We start from the raw sequence: 20522 nt of genomic DNA on the forward strand, positions 1-20522 counted from the left end.
AACTGCATATTTATACCGGTTCCATACCATGTATCATGTCATCCTTCATTTTAATGTGTAACATGAGCTTATCTGAGCGACGCGACTGTCAGCGTCAGATTAATGAAGAGCACTCAGCTCAAGTTACTGCCAGAGGAATACTCGGACTGGTTTAATTTTAATATTATTTAGTTTATTTTTGAATGATATTTATTGTGATTAACCTCCCGCTCTTGTTCACAGTATATGATATTCAATCGTTGCACGCAATCACGGAGAATAACTCGATTAAGATGATCAAACTTATTTTTAATTATTGTCTATGGGCTGGAAATATTTCTTTATTTGAACAACTTAAATTTGATGCAAATATAGAGGATTGCATCATAAAGTCAGCGCGTGAAAAAATATGAGCATGTTTAATACAAGTTTGCCCTAAACCTTTAATTTAATCATACAGCCTATAGTAATGTTTTAAGCTTTGGCTATTTCTAATGCTTATTAATGTGATATGTTGTTTATATAGTTTTCTCGCTGTTGTGTGTTGAAATAAGGTGATCAGACTGTGAAGAATTGCCTGTACACATACAGTATGGCTCGCGCGCTCCTGTTTAAGTCACGAAATACGCATCTGGATATCGTGACAACATATTCCTTCGTTTCATAATACTCAATTAATTGTTGTAAACTGAGATTGGTGTCTTTAGAAGACGTATCTGTGCTGAATTCTACATAAATAATCCACAACAAAGCCGTGCTACGGGCACAGCCATTGATAGAGCCTGCAGCGGAAGTTCTTTTACACTACTATTTGAATCTTCCGCTTTTCGAACGCGGAAGTGTGATAAAGGCCTATTGCAGTAATGACAAGCTAATAAGAATTACTATATAGTAATTCTCTTTAGCTTGTTATTACTGTATATTTTTATAATTTATATACAAGTAGACTTTCATTATTCATGTACTGTGTGTATGTGTATCTATATAAAATGTATAATATAATACAAGTGTAGTCGCAATTGTGAATGTGAATTTTTAGAGGAAAATCATATTTTAATCTTTTTTTGTTACAGTAATTGCTTTTCGGGAATGATAATTGTCATTGTAATAATATTAAAATCAAATAAAATATAACAATAAATTAAGTTTAATTGAAATAATATTGCAGTTAAACAATTCGTAATTTAAATAAAATAATAATAATTGAAAATAAATATAAAGTGAACTCAAAATAATAATTTGTTCATGAATTATCATTGAAATAACATTACAGCCCCCTCCCCCCCTCCAAAAAAAACAACAATCTTAAATAAATAAAAAATAATAATAAAATATTACATTACATAAATACATTTTATTTATTGAAAATGTAATGTCATTATTATTATTATTATTATTTTGCTGTAAAATATGATCTGGACATTTTTTTCATGAGAATATTCAGCATAATCTTTCAGCATAAAAATCACAATATTAAGATCCATTAAATGGATGTGAAGAGAGTCTGAGTGACTGTGTGAGTGGTTGGCCAGGGTAGAAGCAGAGCTGGCCTGCAGGGCCACGGTCCTCTACGGAGGGTGTGCAGCACTACCAGCCAAGCTGCTCAGACAGTGACTCAGCCACGAGTGAGAGAGAGAACACACAACCTCTTTGTAGAGCTGGAGCACCACGCAGGAGCAGAAACGGGACAAATACTCCTCAGGCACTTAATTTGAACTGCTCTCAATGGCAGACCTGCATGAACCTAATGGGGACACCAGCTCCATTTTCACAGCTCAACACCCACAGACAGGCCAAGTGTGGCAAAATAATCATGCTGTCCTACACTAAAGTGATTGGTGGCATTTACTTTCAACATCAGTTAGTTTCTCCTTGAATCAGTTATACAATATTTTGTTAGTCCAAGAAAAAAAAAGCGTAATGTTACAAAAGATTCATATTTCAAATAAATGCTGTTCTTTTGAACTGTATATTAATCAAAAATACTGAAAAATGTATTATGGTTTCCACAACGAATATTAAGCAACCGTTTTCAACATTGATAATAAGACATTTTTCTTGAGTACCACATCAGCATATTACAGTGATTTTTAAAAGATCATGTGACACTGAAGACTGGATGCTGAAAATTTAGCTTTGCATTATAGGAATACATTACAATTAAATTGTGGTTTCTAAAGTTCTGGGTGTTTTCTCACTAACCCAAATTTGTTGGGATATGTCACTAGATATATCCCCAGATTAGTTCCCTTCTTTAGTCTAAATTCATGGATTTTTTTGTTTGTTTTGTTTTGTCAGTTTTATTGTCTACTAGCTGAAAATCAGCTAAGGAAAGATAAGGAGAGTAATAACATACATTTGCTCATCAATCCACATGATTTGAAGCATCATTCGTGTCCAGTGCAGAAACCATGCTGGATGAAATTTGCGCCAAAGTTGAATACTTTGGCTTAGGGGTTTGTTCAAATCCCAAACATAAGTATGAGCCATAGTAATAATAGTGATGCTTGTGTTTGGAATTTGTTTGAAGCAGTTTCAACGTGCCGTACAAGGTTTACAGCAAGTAAGAGCCGTTAAGGGACAGGGTGTTCAGTTCCTCTGTCTCTTACCTTTGCCATCTGAGCCTGAACTCCACTGGCCTTTAACGCCGTCACTGCTTTCTGTGCAGAGGCCGGGCTGTCGAAATCCACAAAGCCATAGCCTGAACACACACACACACACACACACAGAGGATCAGTGATCACTGCTTAGAGTTTAGTTGTTAAGCCAATAGCGTTCCCTATCACTCCTCTGCACCTTAGCTCACACTGGTAATCTCTCTGTCCCACATGAGAAAAGAGCTATCAGACCAAGTTAACTATACACTCTCTCTCTCACTCACTCACACACACACACACACACACACACACATATAAATGTAATAGCATTGGTACACTTGACAGATGTAGGGTTATGCAATACCAATCTCATTCCTGTTACATCAGCACACATTTGCTAGAGACAAAATAGATGAAGTATATTTACAGAGTGCTCACGGGTTAAAAGGAACAGTTCACTCAAAATGTCTTTCAAAACATGTATCACTTTCTTTCTTCTGTGGAATGCAAAAGCAGATGTTTAGAAGAACGTCTAAGATGCTCTTCTATATACAAAAACGGCCATCGCAGTAATGTGAATTTTAATAAGAAAATCATTTTATTTGGATTTTTCATTTTGTAAGGGTTTTTATTATTTTGTAAAAATATTAATCAAATAAATATTCATATTTAATATTAATATAAAATAACATTAATATTACATAATGTAAAATTTCAAATTATTAATACGAATATTTTATTAATAAATGATGAATTATTTATTAACAAATTATTAATATTAATATATTATTAATATTTTTACATTAATATTATTCAAATAAAATTAATAATTTGATTTAATTAAAACTTACAGCATTCATTTTTCATATAAAAAATAACAAATTACTGGATAGATGTTTTAGTGAAAAGATCAAACTTAAAATAATTATTTATGAATAATTAATTGTCATTAAATAATATTACAATCCCCCCCAAAAAATTATAATAAAAATAATTTTAAAAAGGAGATGCTTAGAAGAAATGTCCAAGCTGCTCTTTTCCATTCCATTCTGACCACAACTTTCAAGCATTGTTTTCTGTAAGTGTTGACTTCAATTTCAGTCTTCTTGTCAAACAAAAATATAATTTTTCAGAGGATTTGAAATATTGGCCAGAGGTTTATTTTCATGATATAACAAACTGCATGTTTACAGTTTTTTTTTCTTGTAATTTTTGGAGTTTTGACGGTTCATCTCATGTTAAATAACAGAAAAGCACGTTATTTAAAGTTTCTCTTTTTCTTAAATTTTTGGTGAACTATTCCTTTAAAGATGAAATTATACAGCACATCTTACCTTTACACTTGTTGGTGGTCTTGTCAAGAATGGCCTTAGTAGACACAATTTTTCCATAGCTGTGCAATACAGAACAAACATAAAAAGAAACATTTGAATTAATTGAACAGATAAACACCTTAAACAGCTTTTAAACAGCTTAATAATGATAAATCTATCCAAACTCATAAGACTTGCTGATGTTTATCTGATATTTTATAAGGTCAAACACAGTTTGGAAGAGCCAAAGTAATCTAAGCCAGAAACAGGCAAGCAGCGGGGCACAAAACCCCATAAATGCAGGGCACCAGCACTGCACCATTCACAATGTGCCACTCAGTGAGCCCCCATATCCAGAAATCATTTGCATTAAATCTTCATGAGGGTCCTGGTGTGGAGGAGAAGCCCTGATAAAATGGTAATGCTCTTTGAATAATGGATTCCATACCATGTTCACGCTGCCTTGCATGGGAAAAGGGATTTGCACAGCACGATACAGGTATATAGCTGTAGGTGTGTGTACACGTCTGTGGATTACTGGAGGCTTGCGGGTGTTTGAGGGACGGCGAGGGGGAAGGGGGTAGGTGTTCTCGATCCAGGCATGTGCTTGCAGTGTAACCTGAGAGTTCTCCTTGTCTGCCCTGCACAGCTCTGGCTGAGATCCACAACAATCAACCTACAATGCCCTCCACCGCACTCCGCATCTGGGTCCTACTGCCTGCACACAGAGCCTCACGCTGATGTTCACGACTGAACTAAACCTATATAATGTAATCATAGTATAGATTAAAGTAATATTGGAAAATTACAGTAGTTTCAGTTTTTTTTAATTATTTGAACTTTAAGGGTTGTTCATGCAGGACAAGGAATGGAACAAAACACATGCTTTTAAAAGTTTTGAATTTCACAAGACATCTTCAATCACTAGGTCAAATATGTCTGCCTAGCGCATGTTTTTATTAAAAAAATAAATAAAACAGCACAGATGGCAACCCAATGCACTGCCAAAATTGTTTATTGTACAAATGTAACAAAAAAAAAAACTTGCCCCTTACCTTTATACATAACACCATGATTTGCTTAGGCTCAACAATATGTTAACTTATCAACATAACATAGATGGAATAGGCAATATAATAATCAGTGATGCATTAAAATGACAGTAAAAAAATTAAAAATAAGTTTCGGCTAAAATAGTATTTGACTGAAATGACTGTTTTGACTGTGTTGGTGCCTGTTTCGTGCACACAAGCCACAACATACTGTAAGCCTATTTATTTTTCCTTCCTAAATATGCATGACTGCATGGTTAATTGCATTTTATTATTTGCATTTAGTTTTGTTTTTCCCTGATGTCACTATCAGTGCAGCCCAGGGGTGAACAGACAGTTAGTCATGTGTGAGATCCAACCAAGAGTCACGGTCAAGTAAGCTCTATGAGATGGGCTTCAGATATTAGTGTAGCAAAAAAAACTAGTACTCATATTGACCCTGTTGCAGCATTGGTAGGGCAGTTAGCTCTAAAATTAGGGACAACAAAGGGCTTTACTTCTGTAATGCTTCAGTAACTTTGATTCATTCAGCAACAAAACACACTATTGATTCATTCAAAACACTCATTCGTTCAGGAACCAAACAAAGTGAGTCAACAAATCATTCACTCAACTGATTTAGTCAAAATATTGGTTCCATTTGGAACTATTGTCATTGTCAGATTAAAAACAGACAAAGTAACTAGCAATATTGCCTGAAATGTAGGGCTGCAACTAACGATTATTTTAATAATCGATTAATCTGTCGATTATTTTTTCGATTAATCGATGAATCGGATTAAAAAAAGAAAAAAAAGAAAAGCATTCATTTCCAACCCTTTATTCAAAAACAGAACTAAAATCTTTAGAAAGTGCACAAACATGTTGCTCCTTGAACATCCCTGAGCTGTTATAATAATAATAAAATAAAATAAAAATGGACTAACACAAAAAACATACACATGTATGCTTTACATCTGCCAAATATATAGACTTTTGGGGGGGGGGGGAGTGCAAAAATTAAATAATTTAACAACACTGCGTCGTTAGCGTTGGTATTGTATTAGACACTTGCACTTAACATTATATGAAAATCAAGCTCAAATGGAGTTAATAATGTTTTTGACCAGAGAATGACGGAGATGGAGTGTTTTGTCTGTCGTTAGAACGGCTGTAACTGTTATCTGAAGCAGCAAGTGCATTATGCTTTCATCAACTTTTACAGGTTATATAACTTTGATTGTAGCTATATGGGCGCTTAGTTTTTTCTTGTCGTTTAATACACTTGGCCAAAATCTCAAATTAAGCGCTTATGCACATAATGCACAGGATATTTAAAACGTATATAGACAGCAAATAACTAATTCTTCTCCACTCTTCAAACACACAAAAACATTATCCTTTACTGACATAGTGTTTGAGTAAAGAAAACGCTGTACTATTCAAACACCAATTATTTATTCACCCTTGCATTGCGAAAAAGCAGAGATCTCATCTTCTCCAGGCTGTGCGCGCGTCAATCTGAACGGAGGCGGGTGAAGTTACGAGGTCTCGCTGAGAGCTCGATGATCCAATGGCGTTACAGTTTTACTGACAAGTTATTTTAATGCTTATCATTGGTTTACTATTTTTAAAACTCTCTGATTTAAAATAATAAAACGAATTATAAGCGACTCAAATTTGGATAATTTTTCACAGCACCTGACTGGGCTAGAGTATGGCAACTGCCATACGCAAACGCCGCCCTGCTCCCACACCTTGGATGACTTGGGTCGCACGGATTTCTCTGCCTCCGCCATGTATCTTTCCTCTACCTCCGCTCGTTTTTTTTTTTTTTTACTTTTTTTTATTTATGAGGCGCCAAACTCTGCTACCATCCGTGCGCCGAGAGAGACCGAGTGTGTTCACTCCGCTCCGCTCAACTAAAGTTTTTTTTTAATAATCAAACGTCTCCGCGTCGCGCGACACAACGAATCGATTATGAAATTCGTTGCCAACGCTTTTAGTAATCGATTTTATCGATTTAATCGATTCGTTGTTGCAGCCCTACTGAAATGTAAGTTTTAATTTCTTGTATATTGAAGAAATATCATTCTTGCAATCGGGTTGTTGGTCTGAAGTGCACTCTTGCTTGTGATAATGCTTAAATATATCCGAAATATAAATGTGGCTGATTGCTTGCTTGAGATATCCATAGCATTCACTTTGTAAAACAAGCTGTAGAGTTCTGAAACCATTTGGCTTGTGATCTGCTCTCTCGCTTTCTATAAAGGTAACAGGAATTACTTGACCAAACATCTCCTCCGCCAACAGCTTCTTTGCTAAGAAACACCTGATATATTTGACTAACTCTTATCTCTCGCTCTCTCAGTCTCTCTTTCTTACACTCCCCCAAATCTCTCTTTCTTTCTCACAGCTTCTCCCCACCCCCATCACCAACAACTTTTCGTCTCCTCTCCCTCCCAGCTGTTGCCCTTGTTTGTCTTTCCCTTTCCCCCTGGGCTCAGAGTTTCCTGTAGGGCTGGGCAGCCTCATCTCAGCCGTTTCTACCAGAGAGGGCCTCGATCTCCAGTATTATACTTCTCAAATCTGTGCACTTTCTTTCTACGCCATCTTAAATATATGAGCAGTTTGTCCTAAAATGCAATATATATTTCAATAAAGCTTAAGAAAATACATCACATTTTTATTGGCCATCAAACTGGGCATCAAAGACATTGAGTTGTTCACTTTTGTTTTGGAAATTTAATATAAGAATTAAAAAAACATAATAAGCTAATACATAGTGTTATTTATTTATTATAACATTATTTATGTAAAAGTATAGAATGTATTAATATTTTGAATTAGCTTTTATTTTCAAACTTCATTTTCATAGTAGTTTAAGTTTAGAAATTAGGTGCTTTTGCCATTTTTATTATTATTATTATTATTTTAAATTCTATTTAGGTTTAATTTATTTTTTATATCAGTTTTAGATTTAGTCATTTTAGTACTTCAGCTTTCACTTATTTCAATTAATTACCAAGGTAACATTTCTAAACTTCATTCAATTTTTTTTATATTGCATCTGAGCTTTTTTTCAGTTGCTGAAAATAATTTTTCATAGATTTAACAGTTACAACTGCATTGCAGTTATAGATTTATAAACACTGAAAAAAAGTTAACCTTTTAACTAAAATCAAACCATTTTAAATGTACTTACTGATGAAGGAAATCAAATCAGACCTCTAAGTCAAATACAGTAGAAATGAACGAAAGTGTTGTTAAAAGGTTAAATAGATGAAAACATTTTAAACATAAAATATTTTTTGTGTATGCGTTGGGAGATCTAGGTGGGAGAAGCCGAAGCCATAATCTCTCTCTCCCTTACTTTTATCAACCCTAAAAGGAAGTGAGGTACATGCAGGGGAAGAGCGTGTCTAGCTGTTGGAAACACTGCAGTTGGTTAACAAAAAAGAGCTTTGTTTGAAACCCAAACCTCTATTGAGTTTATGTCATTACATTCCACCAAAACATCTTCTAACATGAAAGCACGGATCTGATGGTGACAAAGTGATATGAGATTTATTTCAAAAGATGAATTCCCGATGTACCAACAAAAACACGGAATGAGAACCAATACCAAGATGAAGAATGAACACCTCTCAGGCGTCGCACCAAAATGTTATAAAATATCAAAAAAGTCTCATGAATAGAAATGTGTGATTTACACAACGTCAACTAAATCAAGATGCCGTATAGGCTTATCCAAAAACACTTCATGTTGAAATGAATGCGAATTATCTGCCAGCAGTGCATTTCTAACCTCATCATAAAGGGTCAAATCAGGACGCTCAAAGTCTGAGATTTTCTCTCTCACACACTCATATTATACACCCTCTCCAACTGCTGATTATGAACCATTTCTAATCCTAAATTCATTTCCATGTGAAACAAGGACACTCACGGCTGACAGAGCTTGACCAGGTCCTGGTCTGTGGTTCCTGGATGGAGACCACGGATGTACAGGTTGGTTTTGCTCAGGTGGTCTCCACCGCTGCTGCTTCCATTACTGCTGGTGGTGGTGGTGGTGGGACTGGGTGGCGCCATCTGCTGGGTGGAGGATGCATACGCCTGCTGTGAAAAAAGAGATACGATACAATACAGTGCTATTAGATTAAAGGGCTTTCCTTTCATTTTCCTTTTCCTTTGAAATGTCCTCTGACTTATGTGGAAGGAGTTGTTGTGCTGACCATTAGTGACTCAGTCTTGCCACACGCAGAGTAAAACACTGAAATATCAAAATGATGCTGTCGCAACATGAATATAACCTTTAAAAAATGTTCACTCAGAAATTAAAATTATGTAATTATTACTCACCCTGATGTCATTTCAAACCCATATGCTGTTTGTTTGTTTTTTTCATGGAACAACAAAACTTTTTCTATTTTCTGTTAACTCTCTTCAAGTGAACTCAGAAGTCATTTTGACTGGATTATTGAAACTGTGTCTGGCTGTGTCCTAAATCACAAACTCTTCGGGGACTTAGGTACGTCTTTTGAATAAATAATTACTTTGCGACCGTTAAACAAGTATGTGTTGTTTGAATGAAACTTGGACTTATACATTGTCATTAACATGTGACCTATTAGCATAGTGTCACCTCACTGCTATTAACAACTCCTGTTCTATGGCATCATGGGACAGTAAAGTGTCCATCTGATGCACACTTTGTCCGAAGTAGTAGGTCATCCGGTTACTTTTCACCTACTAATTTATGAATACTGTAAATTCAGACATACTCTTTTCACATACTGTTTGTCGCCTACTATATAAGCTCATCTGAAATATGATAAAACTAACATGGTATAGGTTTGGAACGACATGAGGGTGACTAAATAATGACAGAATTTTCATTTGTGGTTGAACTGTCCCTTTAAAAATGTGATTTGGCTTCCCAAAACAAGCAGATTCTGAAACAGAAAATGCCTCTGATTGTTGTTGTGTCCAAAGCCTGGGGCTTTCCCTCTCCTGAGAGGTTCTGTTAGTTTTCTAATTAACTCCTCATCAGTCAGAGGGGCAGGCAAGGATGAAGTATTTCATTAGCCAAGCCTGTGAAATCAAATCTCAGACAGGGAACAATGGGGCAGTTTAATACATGCCACAAGTTCACTGGTTTGGCTGAGATTGTTGGAAAAAGGGGAGAGGGGCTCATCCAGAAGTGCTCGTACAAACGTTATGTCATATATAGGGCTCTTGTCTTTTGCTCTCCTCTTGAGCCGGTTGAACTTAGTTATAGAAGCCTGTCTAATTGAGATCTGAGCTTGTTAGCGTTGAGCGCTAATCCCTCTCATGTGCTGGGTGCAGTCAGAAAGCACTGTCTCATTAGGACTGCTCTACTCGGCTAACTCTGCCTCTGCATGGGAAAACAGATGACTGAACCACTGCCCCCCACTAAGCCCATCTGCCCTGCAACGCTGTTCAAGGTTGAGCAGTGCCGCACACCTAACAACACCAGTCTTCCCCACACAAACACTACATGCTAAAAATAACAAAACCTCCTAATGACATCAATCCAGATAGATGTGTTGTTCAAATCATGCCATATTATTTCCCAGTTTTCACATCTAAAAAATCAGGTTACTTTAAAATGCATATGTGCATTCAATTTTAAATCTTTATGTAATCTGGCTTTTTAGCATTGTTTTAAATGTAATACATATAGAGAGAGAGACATTAATAATGTTACAAAAGATTTCAGATGTTGCTTTTGCATTTTCTGTTTATCGAAGAATGCTGAGAATGAAATGTATCACCATTTAGCCTATATAGAAAAATATTAAGCAGCACAACAGTTTTAACATTGATATTAAGAATCATGTGACACTGAAGACCTGAGTAATGACTGCTGTAATGACTGCTAAAATCTCAGCTTTGTCATCACAGGAATAAATTACATTTTAAAATATTATTATTTTAAATGGTAATAATATTTCACATTATTTTTACAGTATTTTTGATCAAATAAGTGCAGCCTTAGTGAGCATAAGAGAATTCTTTCAAAAGCATTAATAAAACCTTACCAACCCCAAATTTTTGAATGGTAGTGTACTAGTGTATATATAATATTCTGGAAATATTAGGGAGGTTTTGTCAGCTTTAGCTCAGTTCTGCAGAAAATTGTATTTCCAAACTATGCTGTAAAAACGTGTTTTCAAATTTGTAAATAAAATATTTTTAGAATATGTTTACGAGAAAATACTATTTCTTTCTACTTAAACTTTTTATTTATTTATTTTAAAGTCTTAGCTACTTGCAATTTCTTTGTAATTACTGGTAAAAAAAGTACTAGCAATTTCTGAGTGAAAATTGTTTAAAGGGGTCATATAATGGTACATGCACTTTTACAAGTTGATTGTACTGAAATGTGTGTTAGCAGTGCCTGTACACAACCATCATAAAATGATAAAAATCCATCCAGTGTTTTTTTTTTTAATCTCCTTATTTGTTTTACCCTGTCTCAAATCAAGCCATTCAACCGTGTGACGTCACACGGTCGGACGCCCCTCCCACGATGGTTGATTGACAGCAGTGTTTCAACACAGACCCGCCCTTGCTCGTGAGCAAGCTGTCAATCATAGTCCGCGCGTCATTGTTGATATACGCTGGAGCTGTCTATGAGCAGAATGGCGTCTAAGCGATTGTGGTGTTCTGTTCTCGGGTGCAATAATGAACACAGCAGTCATTTTGATGTTCCTAAGTCCGAACCGCTGAAGACACAGTGGCTGAGTTTCACTTTTGAAGGGAATATTCCCCACGAGCAACGTCAATGTTTTCATGTTTGCGCGAATCATTTTTCACCAGACTGCTTTATAAATGAAGGTCAGTATAAAGCTGGTTTTGCTAAGAAGCTGCTCCTGAAAAAAGAATCGGTACCAACTATTCGTGTTCCTGCTGAACCTCCAAAAGAAGTGAGTGTAACGTTTAATTAACCTTTATATTAATCTTTGCAAATCGCTAGCACGCTTCACGATGTATGTGGCTAATGTTTACATTCAGGGTACATGCATGTTTTCTATTCTGACGTTCTCAATATAATTAATAATCCCACGTTTATAATGAACAAAAGCGTTACGGTTGCACAGTATCCTCAGAGACTCCGCTGCCATTCTTCAAAATATACCCTCAACTGTTGTCAAGGCAACACTCCACGTGTGTTGTGTCAAAACGCCCCACAGAACAGAGGGCGGGCGAGCAAAGCTCACTAGCATTTAAAACACACGCACTAAAGCGGTGTGCTGAACAGAGAGCTGTTTTGAGCAGGTAAAATGAGTGTTTTCTTACAATACTAATGAGAATTTTTAATTAAAGTATATTACAAACTTTCAATTTAGACCCTAAAGAATCATATTAGCTTGTACAAAAATGGCATTATATGACCCCTTTAAATACCAATTTTAGTTTTTTCGGTGTGCACATTCAAGGGGTGGTTGACTGTTTTTTTTTATCTAGGCTTGATTGTGTTTATGGGGTGCAATCTAACGTGTTAATGCTTCGTTTGTTAAAAAACGCATTATGTTTCACAAAATTTACCTTTATTTCACACCGCTATATGTCCCTTCTCTGATAAACCCGCTGATCATTTATGATGCTTTTATGAAGCCCCTCCCTCAGAAATACACGATGGGCTCTGATTGGTTAGCTGACCCAGTGTGTTGTGATTGGCTAAACTGCCTCTAGTGCACGTCTAAACGTCCCGCCCCTCGGCTCAGCGGCATGTGCTCCGGGTTGTATTGTGAACAATGGCATCGTCTATATTGCTTATCAGTTTAAGCCCGATTGTGACCCAGAGGATATTAGTGAAGAGGATCGCGCAGAACCTGTGCAAGCACGGCTTTTAATGGTAGGCCTATGTTTTTTGTTTGTTGTTGTCTCATACTTTTAGATTCGCTGTTATTATGCTACTGCTTATGTTAGCTTTTAATATACGGTTTTATCATAATTAAAGCTTTAATTCAGTACGGCAACCGCATGTGCGTCCATGTTTACCGCTTCTCATAGCTATGTGAAAATAAGTGTATAATTGGAACAGTTCATTGTTGGAGCTGAGCTGATTATCTGAATGAGAGAGAGATATGCAGAGCAGAGGCGACGCGAGGAACAGGATTGAGAACCGCCCCTTTAGAACATTGATTTTGAAACTTGTGAATCCTTTAGAATCGTTAGAAGACAGAATCACAATTCATACAGTATATGAATAGATTTTTACGTGCACCCCTAGTTTTCTTCTCATGGACTCTACACAAACAACTCCCATTCATGTACATCTGTTAAATCTACAGATTTAATTCTTGTTCATGCAAAGCATGTGATATATTATGTGAAGACATTCCTCAGAGTCCACAACCGCGCTGACAGTAATTTACGCATCGCAACCATCCTCACTGCTCTGTTTACTTCAGATTGCACTCAATGTATCTGAATGCAGAACAAATCCTTGTCAACATCTAATCAATACCAGCAAAGCTGCCCTTGAACATCTCGGTTGCAATATAATGAAACCCGAGAGTCCTCCCTTATTTGCACTTGAGGACAGCACTGCAGTGGAACCGGCTATAGGCCGCCTCTTCATTTCCATAGATATGCGCAGTGTGGTAATGAGAGCATGGCGGGGTTTGCACCTCTCTTGATTACTCCATTGCAGTGCCACTAGGGCAGACTCTTGGGAAGGCTTGCAGAAATAGAGGTCACAGGAGGCAGTAAGCAGCTCTGAAGGGTTAGCAGGGGATCTGGCTCTAAAGAGCTGGTACCAGGTGTGACTGTGGAGGGAAATAAATGGTCTGTCTATCGCTCCAACTTGCATAGGTTACAGTATTGTGGGTGCACGCTTTTCGTTTTGCCAGGAATATGGACGTTTAACAACCTACCAACACACATTGCGGCATAATTCAGTCTTCCATAGCAAGTGAAAATTACCTGCATGTATTTTATATACGGTTACTTTGGAAAGGAGCTATATGCACAATAGCAATCCTTTTGTTTTTATAAAATGAATAAAACAAAGTAAAAGGTGCATTTATGATTTTTTTTTTAGTTTTCAATTTCTGAAAATACATAATTTATATATAATAAATTCCAATATCATATATAGATGTCTGGGTCAATGCAATAATTTTTTTATTATTTTTAGTGTATAGTTAGTCAAATTACACTGTGGTTTGAGAAATTATATTAGAATCTAGATTTTGATTGTTTTAATTTTTTAATATGAATATTTTAAGAATATATGAATACGATTTCTAAAACAATATATTACTATTTTTACAACACATTTGTAATTTTTTTTATAAAAAAGCATTATTTATATTTTGTGATGGCTGTCAAATAATTGTAACTTTATTTAATAATTCTGATGTATTCAATTTCTAAAAATACGTAATATACATAATATACCAAATCATATATAGATATCTGAGTCACAATGCAACAATATTGTGAATATTTTGAAGGTGTAGTTAGTCAAAATTCTCTGTGTGTGAGAAATAGATTAGATTAGATTTATGTTAGAGTCAGATTTTGATTGAATAAAAATATTAAAAACTTGTTTGCCTAATAATATAATACATAATGCAAAAAGGATTTTTCTTTTCACTTTTTTTTTTTTTTTTTTTTTTTAAAGTGTAACTAAAAAAAGAAATCTTTGCATGAGAATATTGAGACAATATTATTAGGTAAAACTGATAAAATACTGATTTTTGAGCTTTGGTTTCTAAATCACATATATGGTGATTCTTGTGAAATATGTATCATTCTCTGGATTAAAGATGAGGGGGAGGGGCTGCGAAAAGCAGAAAAAATCCCTCAGTTGCTCGGTTCTCCACCCTTTTTAAGTTATACTCACAAATCATTTTCTCAGCTTCTCTGTCCGTATATCTTCTGGCTAATCAAAAATGTCAAACTATAACTTTTAGTAGAAATGAAAGAAAAAAACTTTACCACAGCCAGTAACCCAGGATCCACGCACAATGTTTGAGACGGGAATTCCAGGAATTCCAAGTCATTTATCTCTGAGCAATCTGCATCCCTGCCAAGAGTGCAGGAAGGAGGGGAATGAGTCTTCTTCTAGGCTGCTTGGTTTTCAAAACTGTGTCTTTCAGCAGTGATCCATCCCGTGAAGGAGAATTTCGAAGTAAGTGCGTGTGAGTGAACACACATTTCTGTAGCGGTACCAAGAGAAACAGACTCTGTCCCAAGGAATCTTCAGCATGCGTTCCTGAGTGATTCAAATATTTTTGTAGAATCACATAATCTGAAGAAAACTTTAGTGTTACAGTTCACAACTTTACAAAGGTTACAAGTCAAAGTTTGCAGTTTAGTGTTTTTTATTAGTACATTAAACTATTCTTGAATATAGTTTTGCATCATATACTTTCATTTTCCAGTGTTGAAACTTGAACTGTAAGTATAGGCTATATTAATATTAATTATATTAATATTTCAAGAATGTATTTTTAATTTATAAATATAATTTTATCAATATCTTAATATTTTAATAATATATGTTTTTTATATTTAAATATTTAGAAAAAAATATTAGTTAAAAAAAAAAAAAATCTAAACTGGTGGCCAAAAAATAATCCTTATTGTTGAGCTTTTTTTAATATATATATTTTGCAACTGGCATATATTGGGTTTGTTGTTTTTGAAGCATAAGAATCTCTTTTCGTATCTACATCCCGGCTCTCATTGTTCCTTTCTATACTGTGCTGTTCAAGATACATCTCAAAGCTCCCAACTTTAAATTCAAAGCTGACAGATTCGCATAAAAAGGGTGTTTCATTACCTGAAAGGTCACAGAATATTTGGAAGACTCTAATGAGCTTCAAATATTCATACTGTGTAAAGTGATTTGCAACATTTTGCCGCCCCACAGAGTGTCATTCTCCAGTGGATTTTATTCCGCCAGAGCTGACAGCAGTTGGGTGAGTCAGTGCAGCAGTGCTTAGCAGACCTGCAGGGCTTAGGAAGCCTATCTAAGTTTGGGGCACTTAAGGAGGAAATTAGAGACCAGTGGCTGCACACTCTCACAATCCAGAAATTCTGGAAAAATTAATGTCCCCTGATAACTTGTAGGCACACAGGCTGTGGAAATGGTGTTTCAAATTACATTTTCTGCAGAGCTTATTCACATCAAGAACAATTTTTTTTTTAACAGATAGATGCATATCTTGCACATAAGCATGAGAAGTTGCATTGCTTAAATTACTATCTTGCATTTAGGGTTAAAAATCATTATGGTCGGGGTCAGATTGATGCTTATGGTTAGCCTTCTCATTCCTTTCTTGGTATAAACAGACCTTTAGCCTCACAACTAGTTGGTTCATCTTCTTCCTGGCCCCGGCGAGAGTCACTGCAGAAATACTGTTTGGTAGTTTTACCCACACCTGACATTCTCCCTCTGCATTTTTACATAGCTAACTAAAAATCGATATAGAATGCTCCCTCAGCTTCACAAAACACTACATCCAAGACTCATCCAACATATTTCAAGTGAAACCTGAAGTTGTTGTCCAAACTGGACTTGTCATTCCTCTTTTGGTCTTCCATTGGCAGCAACAACAGCCATCCTTACTCAACAGATAGGGCTGCCTCTAGGCTTTTGGCCAGTAGCCCCTTCTCAAATCCACTGAACGCTTTTTCATCCAGTCCGTTCCAGCAGGTAAAGTGCAACCTGGTTATTTTTTCATTATAAACAGATGCCCTGAATTCAGTTCTGCCCAAAACTGCTTCCAAAAACACTGTCTACCATCTTCACTGCCATCCCTGGGGTGATGCATGGTATAATATCTACATTCCATGGCAATGTACAACCTTTCAGTAATGACAAACATGTCCTCTTTATGACCGAGGGACATGATGCCCACCTGCCCAACACAGCTTACTTCCTTTCACACTACTACCTACACTTCCTCCCCCAGCACTCGCCCCGCTGTGCGAGTTATTGAGAAAAGATGCACCATGGGCTCGGACACCTGCCTGCTCAGCGGCTGGGCTGGTGGAAGCTCTGCTATCAGGCAGCTCAATGTTTTCCAGAGTTTTGTAAAAATCGTGTCCACGGTTAGCGCTAATATCAAAAGGACGATGAGGTCAATGATTGTGGTTAAACATGTAACTGTGAATCTCAATAGCTGTGGTCTTCTCTTATTTCTTCATAAACTGAAAGGTAAGATGAAATCAGCAACCCGGTCTGCTTGCATCTTTGCATTGTTTCTGGATTATTTCGTGAACATGGGCGTGAAGCTGAAATAATATTTAGAGAGCCAAGCTGGATCAGATCACAGGGTGTATGCTTATGAAACTGTGAATGAGTAGATAGACCATCATACTCAATGTCAGTGAAACGGCTTCCCTTTATCTATTTAATAAGTTATCAGGCAATAATTCATAAAACGGTCAACACGTTAACCGCGTCATTTTATTTCAGTCTATTTATTATGATGACCTTGTAAGGGCATTGAAGATTGCAGATGATAAAGACGGAGTGCTTTGAATAAACCTGCAAGAAAGCGCACCTATGATGTTAAAAAATATGGTTGACAACTTTAAGTGCATATCATTGCACAGTATTAATGTCATGTCAGGTAGAGACTGACAAAAGAATAGTAGTACACAATAACACCACTGAGGGCACAACAGGAAAACAATGTAGTAACTTATGTAGCTAATATTTGCATAAATTTGCATACCCAAACTCGACAGCAATTCATTCTTAAATGATAAATACGTAGCATTTTGAGCGTAAACTCAAAACAGAAAGGAAAATACAAAAAAAAAAAAAAAAAAAGTTAAAAACATAATCTGTTTTAAAAATGTATACTAGTAGGCCTATTAAAATAATCGTAATGCATGTTACGTTTTTATTAGAAGATTTATTTGTGTCAAAAAAACAAACTCTAGCTAACTGAAAATCGTTTCTGAATGTGAATATTATTGGAAAGTTAATCACTAGTGCCATATCTGTCATTAGTTTATCTATAGAGTAATTCACTGCATATTTCGGACAAGCGTTCGTTATTACAAATTAACTGCGCCATTAACATGTTATAAAAGAAAATTGAGCGTTTTTTCTTTCTTTTTTTTCTCTCATTCTGACCTGTCTCTCCGAAAATAAACAGCCCGTAAATCAAAGGCATCCTATGTCGGATTCATTGACTTTCTGTCTCTGCAAAGTCAATCCGAAACCTAAATGTTTCCCGTCATAGTAGTGGGATTTATAGGGGTGGGGCGAATGACTCAACGTAAAACTTGGTTAAACTAATTTTCTTTTTTCCCCATCAAGCAATTTTCCTAATGAATCCCAAATAATAGTCCTATATGCTGATTTACTGCAACGAATCCACAAGCATCGAGTCCCCATAAATAAGTAGCCTATATCTATCCGTGAACATTTCGGACCGCAAGTTCCATACCGTCTGTGACTTCTCAGTCATCTACATTAAGATGCCCACTTTTTAATACACGCTGACTTCAGTATCACACTCCACAGCGGAGGATTACCGGCACGATCGCGCGATGATACACTTCAGTATTTTCACGGTTCCACTTTCAAGGACACTGCAGCTCACACTCATGCAGTTACACACACAACAGAGATAAGCGACAGAAATCAGCGTTTTCCGCCGGCCCGACCAGCTGAAGCCACCGCATATGAAGAGGGCTTTACCTTTTTACTGGTTCTGCTGGGATAGCCGTTATATGGGTTGATTCCTGTCCTTGGCGGCACAGAGAGCAGCATTTTTACAGCAGCAGCAGCAGCAGCAGCGCGCGCTGTGTCCGGAGCGCCTAGTACAGCCAAAACAGTCAGCTGACGTCACCGGGGACATTCAGCCTGGAGTCTGTGGAAGAGATTGAGTCGCTCACACACACACACACACACACACACACTGCTGTTCATTAGCACACAGGAAGAAAACAGCAATAGTACACGCTATTCTGTTCTAAATGATACTGAAAGCTATACTCTCTTATGACTAATAAAAGAGTTTTGATTTCATATTAACTTTTTCTTTTTTGAACAAGGAATGTAATGGAGGAAATCAACTGAAAGACCCATTCTTGAACTTTCTGGAAATCGATGCTGAATTTTCCCAGCTGCACAAACGCTATTAAATATGATATTCACTGGTTATATAGCTATATGCACCACCTCTGGACATTCACGCACAAATTCACATACATTCTTATTGTGATACGCAGTAAAAGCACTAGCAAATGTAAATGATTGGTCCACCACAACTAGGGTGCGGTACACCACAAAAATGAAAAATTATATTAAACTTAATGGGGTAATTTATGCAATTTTCCCATAAAAAAGAGGATGTTTTGTAAAAAAAAAAAAAATCCCAGTAAAATGTGCATTTACTTTCAATGTAAAATATTGTTAAATCGATTTTTGTATGTAAATGAAAGCTATGAGTTCTTTTAATTTAGTTAAAAACAGTACAAGGATGTTCAAAAATACAGAAAATAGCCTACATTATTGAGCATTATATGTAACCCTGGACCACAGTCATAAGGGTCAATCATTTTTCATATTACATCATCTGAAAGCTGAATGGTTTGTTAGGACAATATTTGACCAAAATACAACTATTTGAAAATCTGGAATCTGAGGGTGCAAAAAAATCAAAATACTGAGAAAATCACCTTTAAATTTGTCCAAATGAAGTTCTTAGGAACGCATATTACTAACCAAAAATTAAGTTTTGATATATTTACGGTAGCAAATTTACAAAATACCTTCATGGAACATGATCTTTACTTGGCATTAAAGAAAAATCAATAACTTTGACCCATAGAATTTATTGCTAAATATACCCGTGCAAGTTAAGACTGGTTTTGTGGTCCAGGGTCACATAAAATTATATGAATAATATTGTGATGTAAAAGAATTGTTTTCTATCATAATATACCGTATTTTAAAATGTAATTTATTCCTGTGATGGCAAAGCTGATTTTTCTGCAGTCATTACGATCCTTCAGAAATCACTCTAATATGCTGATTTAGTGTTCATTTGGTTCTCATTATTCCAAACGCTTGAAAGTTATCAAATATGCAGCCACCAAAATGCCTCCCATAATCCCTGAAACACTATCAACATATTTTTATGGGGAAATTTGAACAACCACACCTGCTATTTAACTATTTTTCTTATTGCAGTGTAGGCAAAGGAACACCATGTTGCCAGCAAAGCCCAAAAGACACTTGGGATCATGAGTCAGCCCACAACAGAACGCAGTCATCTTCTCCAGCATCACAGCCACAGTCGAGGAGCCGACAGTGTTTATCTGAAGTCAGATGAGTGGCTAATGTGGGAGGATAGTTGTTTAAAACTCTGATTTTTTTTGTTGTTTAGCCACTGCAGATGAAATCTCTTTGCTTCCAGTGCTCTGTCTACAGGTCTCTGGCATTTTGCTTGTTTATGTTTAGATAAGAGCTACATGCTGCATTCCTACAGTGTTGGTACAGTGTTTAATATGTAGAGACATATTTACACTTTTTGTATATTTTAATGATTAAAGCCTTGTTGGGTGTTCTCAGAGAATAAAAAAAAAAAACA

The 20522-nt window shown here is 36.2% G+C and overlaps 1 protein-coding gene across 1 annotated transcript in view; it reads right to left on the reverse strand.

Annotated features, from left to right (window-relative positions):
* Window positions 1-18856, reverse strand: part of rbms2b (RNA binding motif, single stranded interacting protein 2b) — a 33158-nt gene extending 14302 nt beyond the window's left edge. The window contains exons 1-4 of the mRNA XM_058762937.1: window positions 18626-18856; window positions 8870-9039; window positions 3911-3969; window positions 2589-2680 (exon numbers count right to left, since the gene is read on the reverse strand). Coding sequence (XP_058618920.1) covers window positions 2589-2680; window positions 3911-3969; window positions 8870-9039; window positions 18626-18697 — 393 coding nt within the window. The 5' untranslated portion in view covers window positions 18698-18856. The remainder of the gene's footprint in view (window positions 1-2588; window positions 2681-3910; window positions 3970-8869; window positions 9040-18625) is intronic.
* Between the last annotated feature and the right edge of the window lie 1666 nt (window positions 18857-20522).

Source organism: Onychostoma macrolepis, chromosome 23 (genome assembly GCF_012432095.1).
Source record: "Onychostoma macrolepis isolate SWU-2019 chromosome 23, ASM1243209v1, whole genome shotgun sequence".
In the NCBI taxonomy this organism is placed as follows: Eukaryota; Metazoa; Chordata; class Actinopteri; order Cypriniformes; family Cyprinidae; genus Onychostoma; species Onychostoma macrolepis.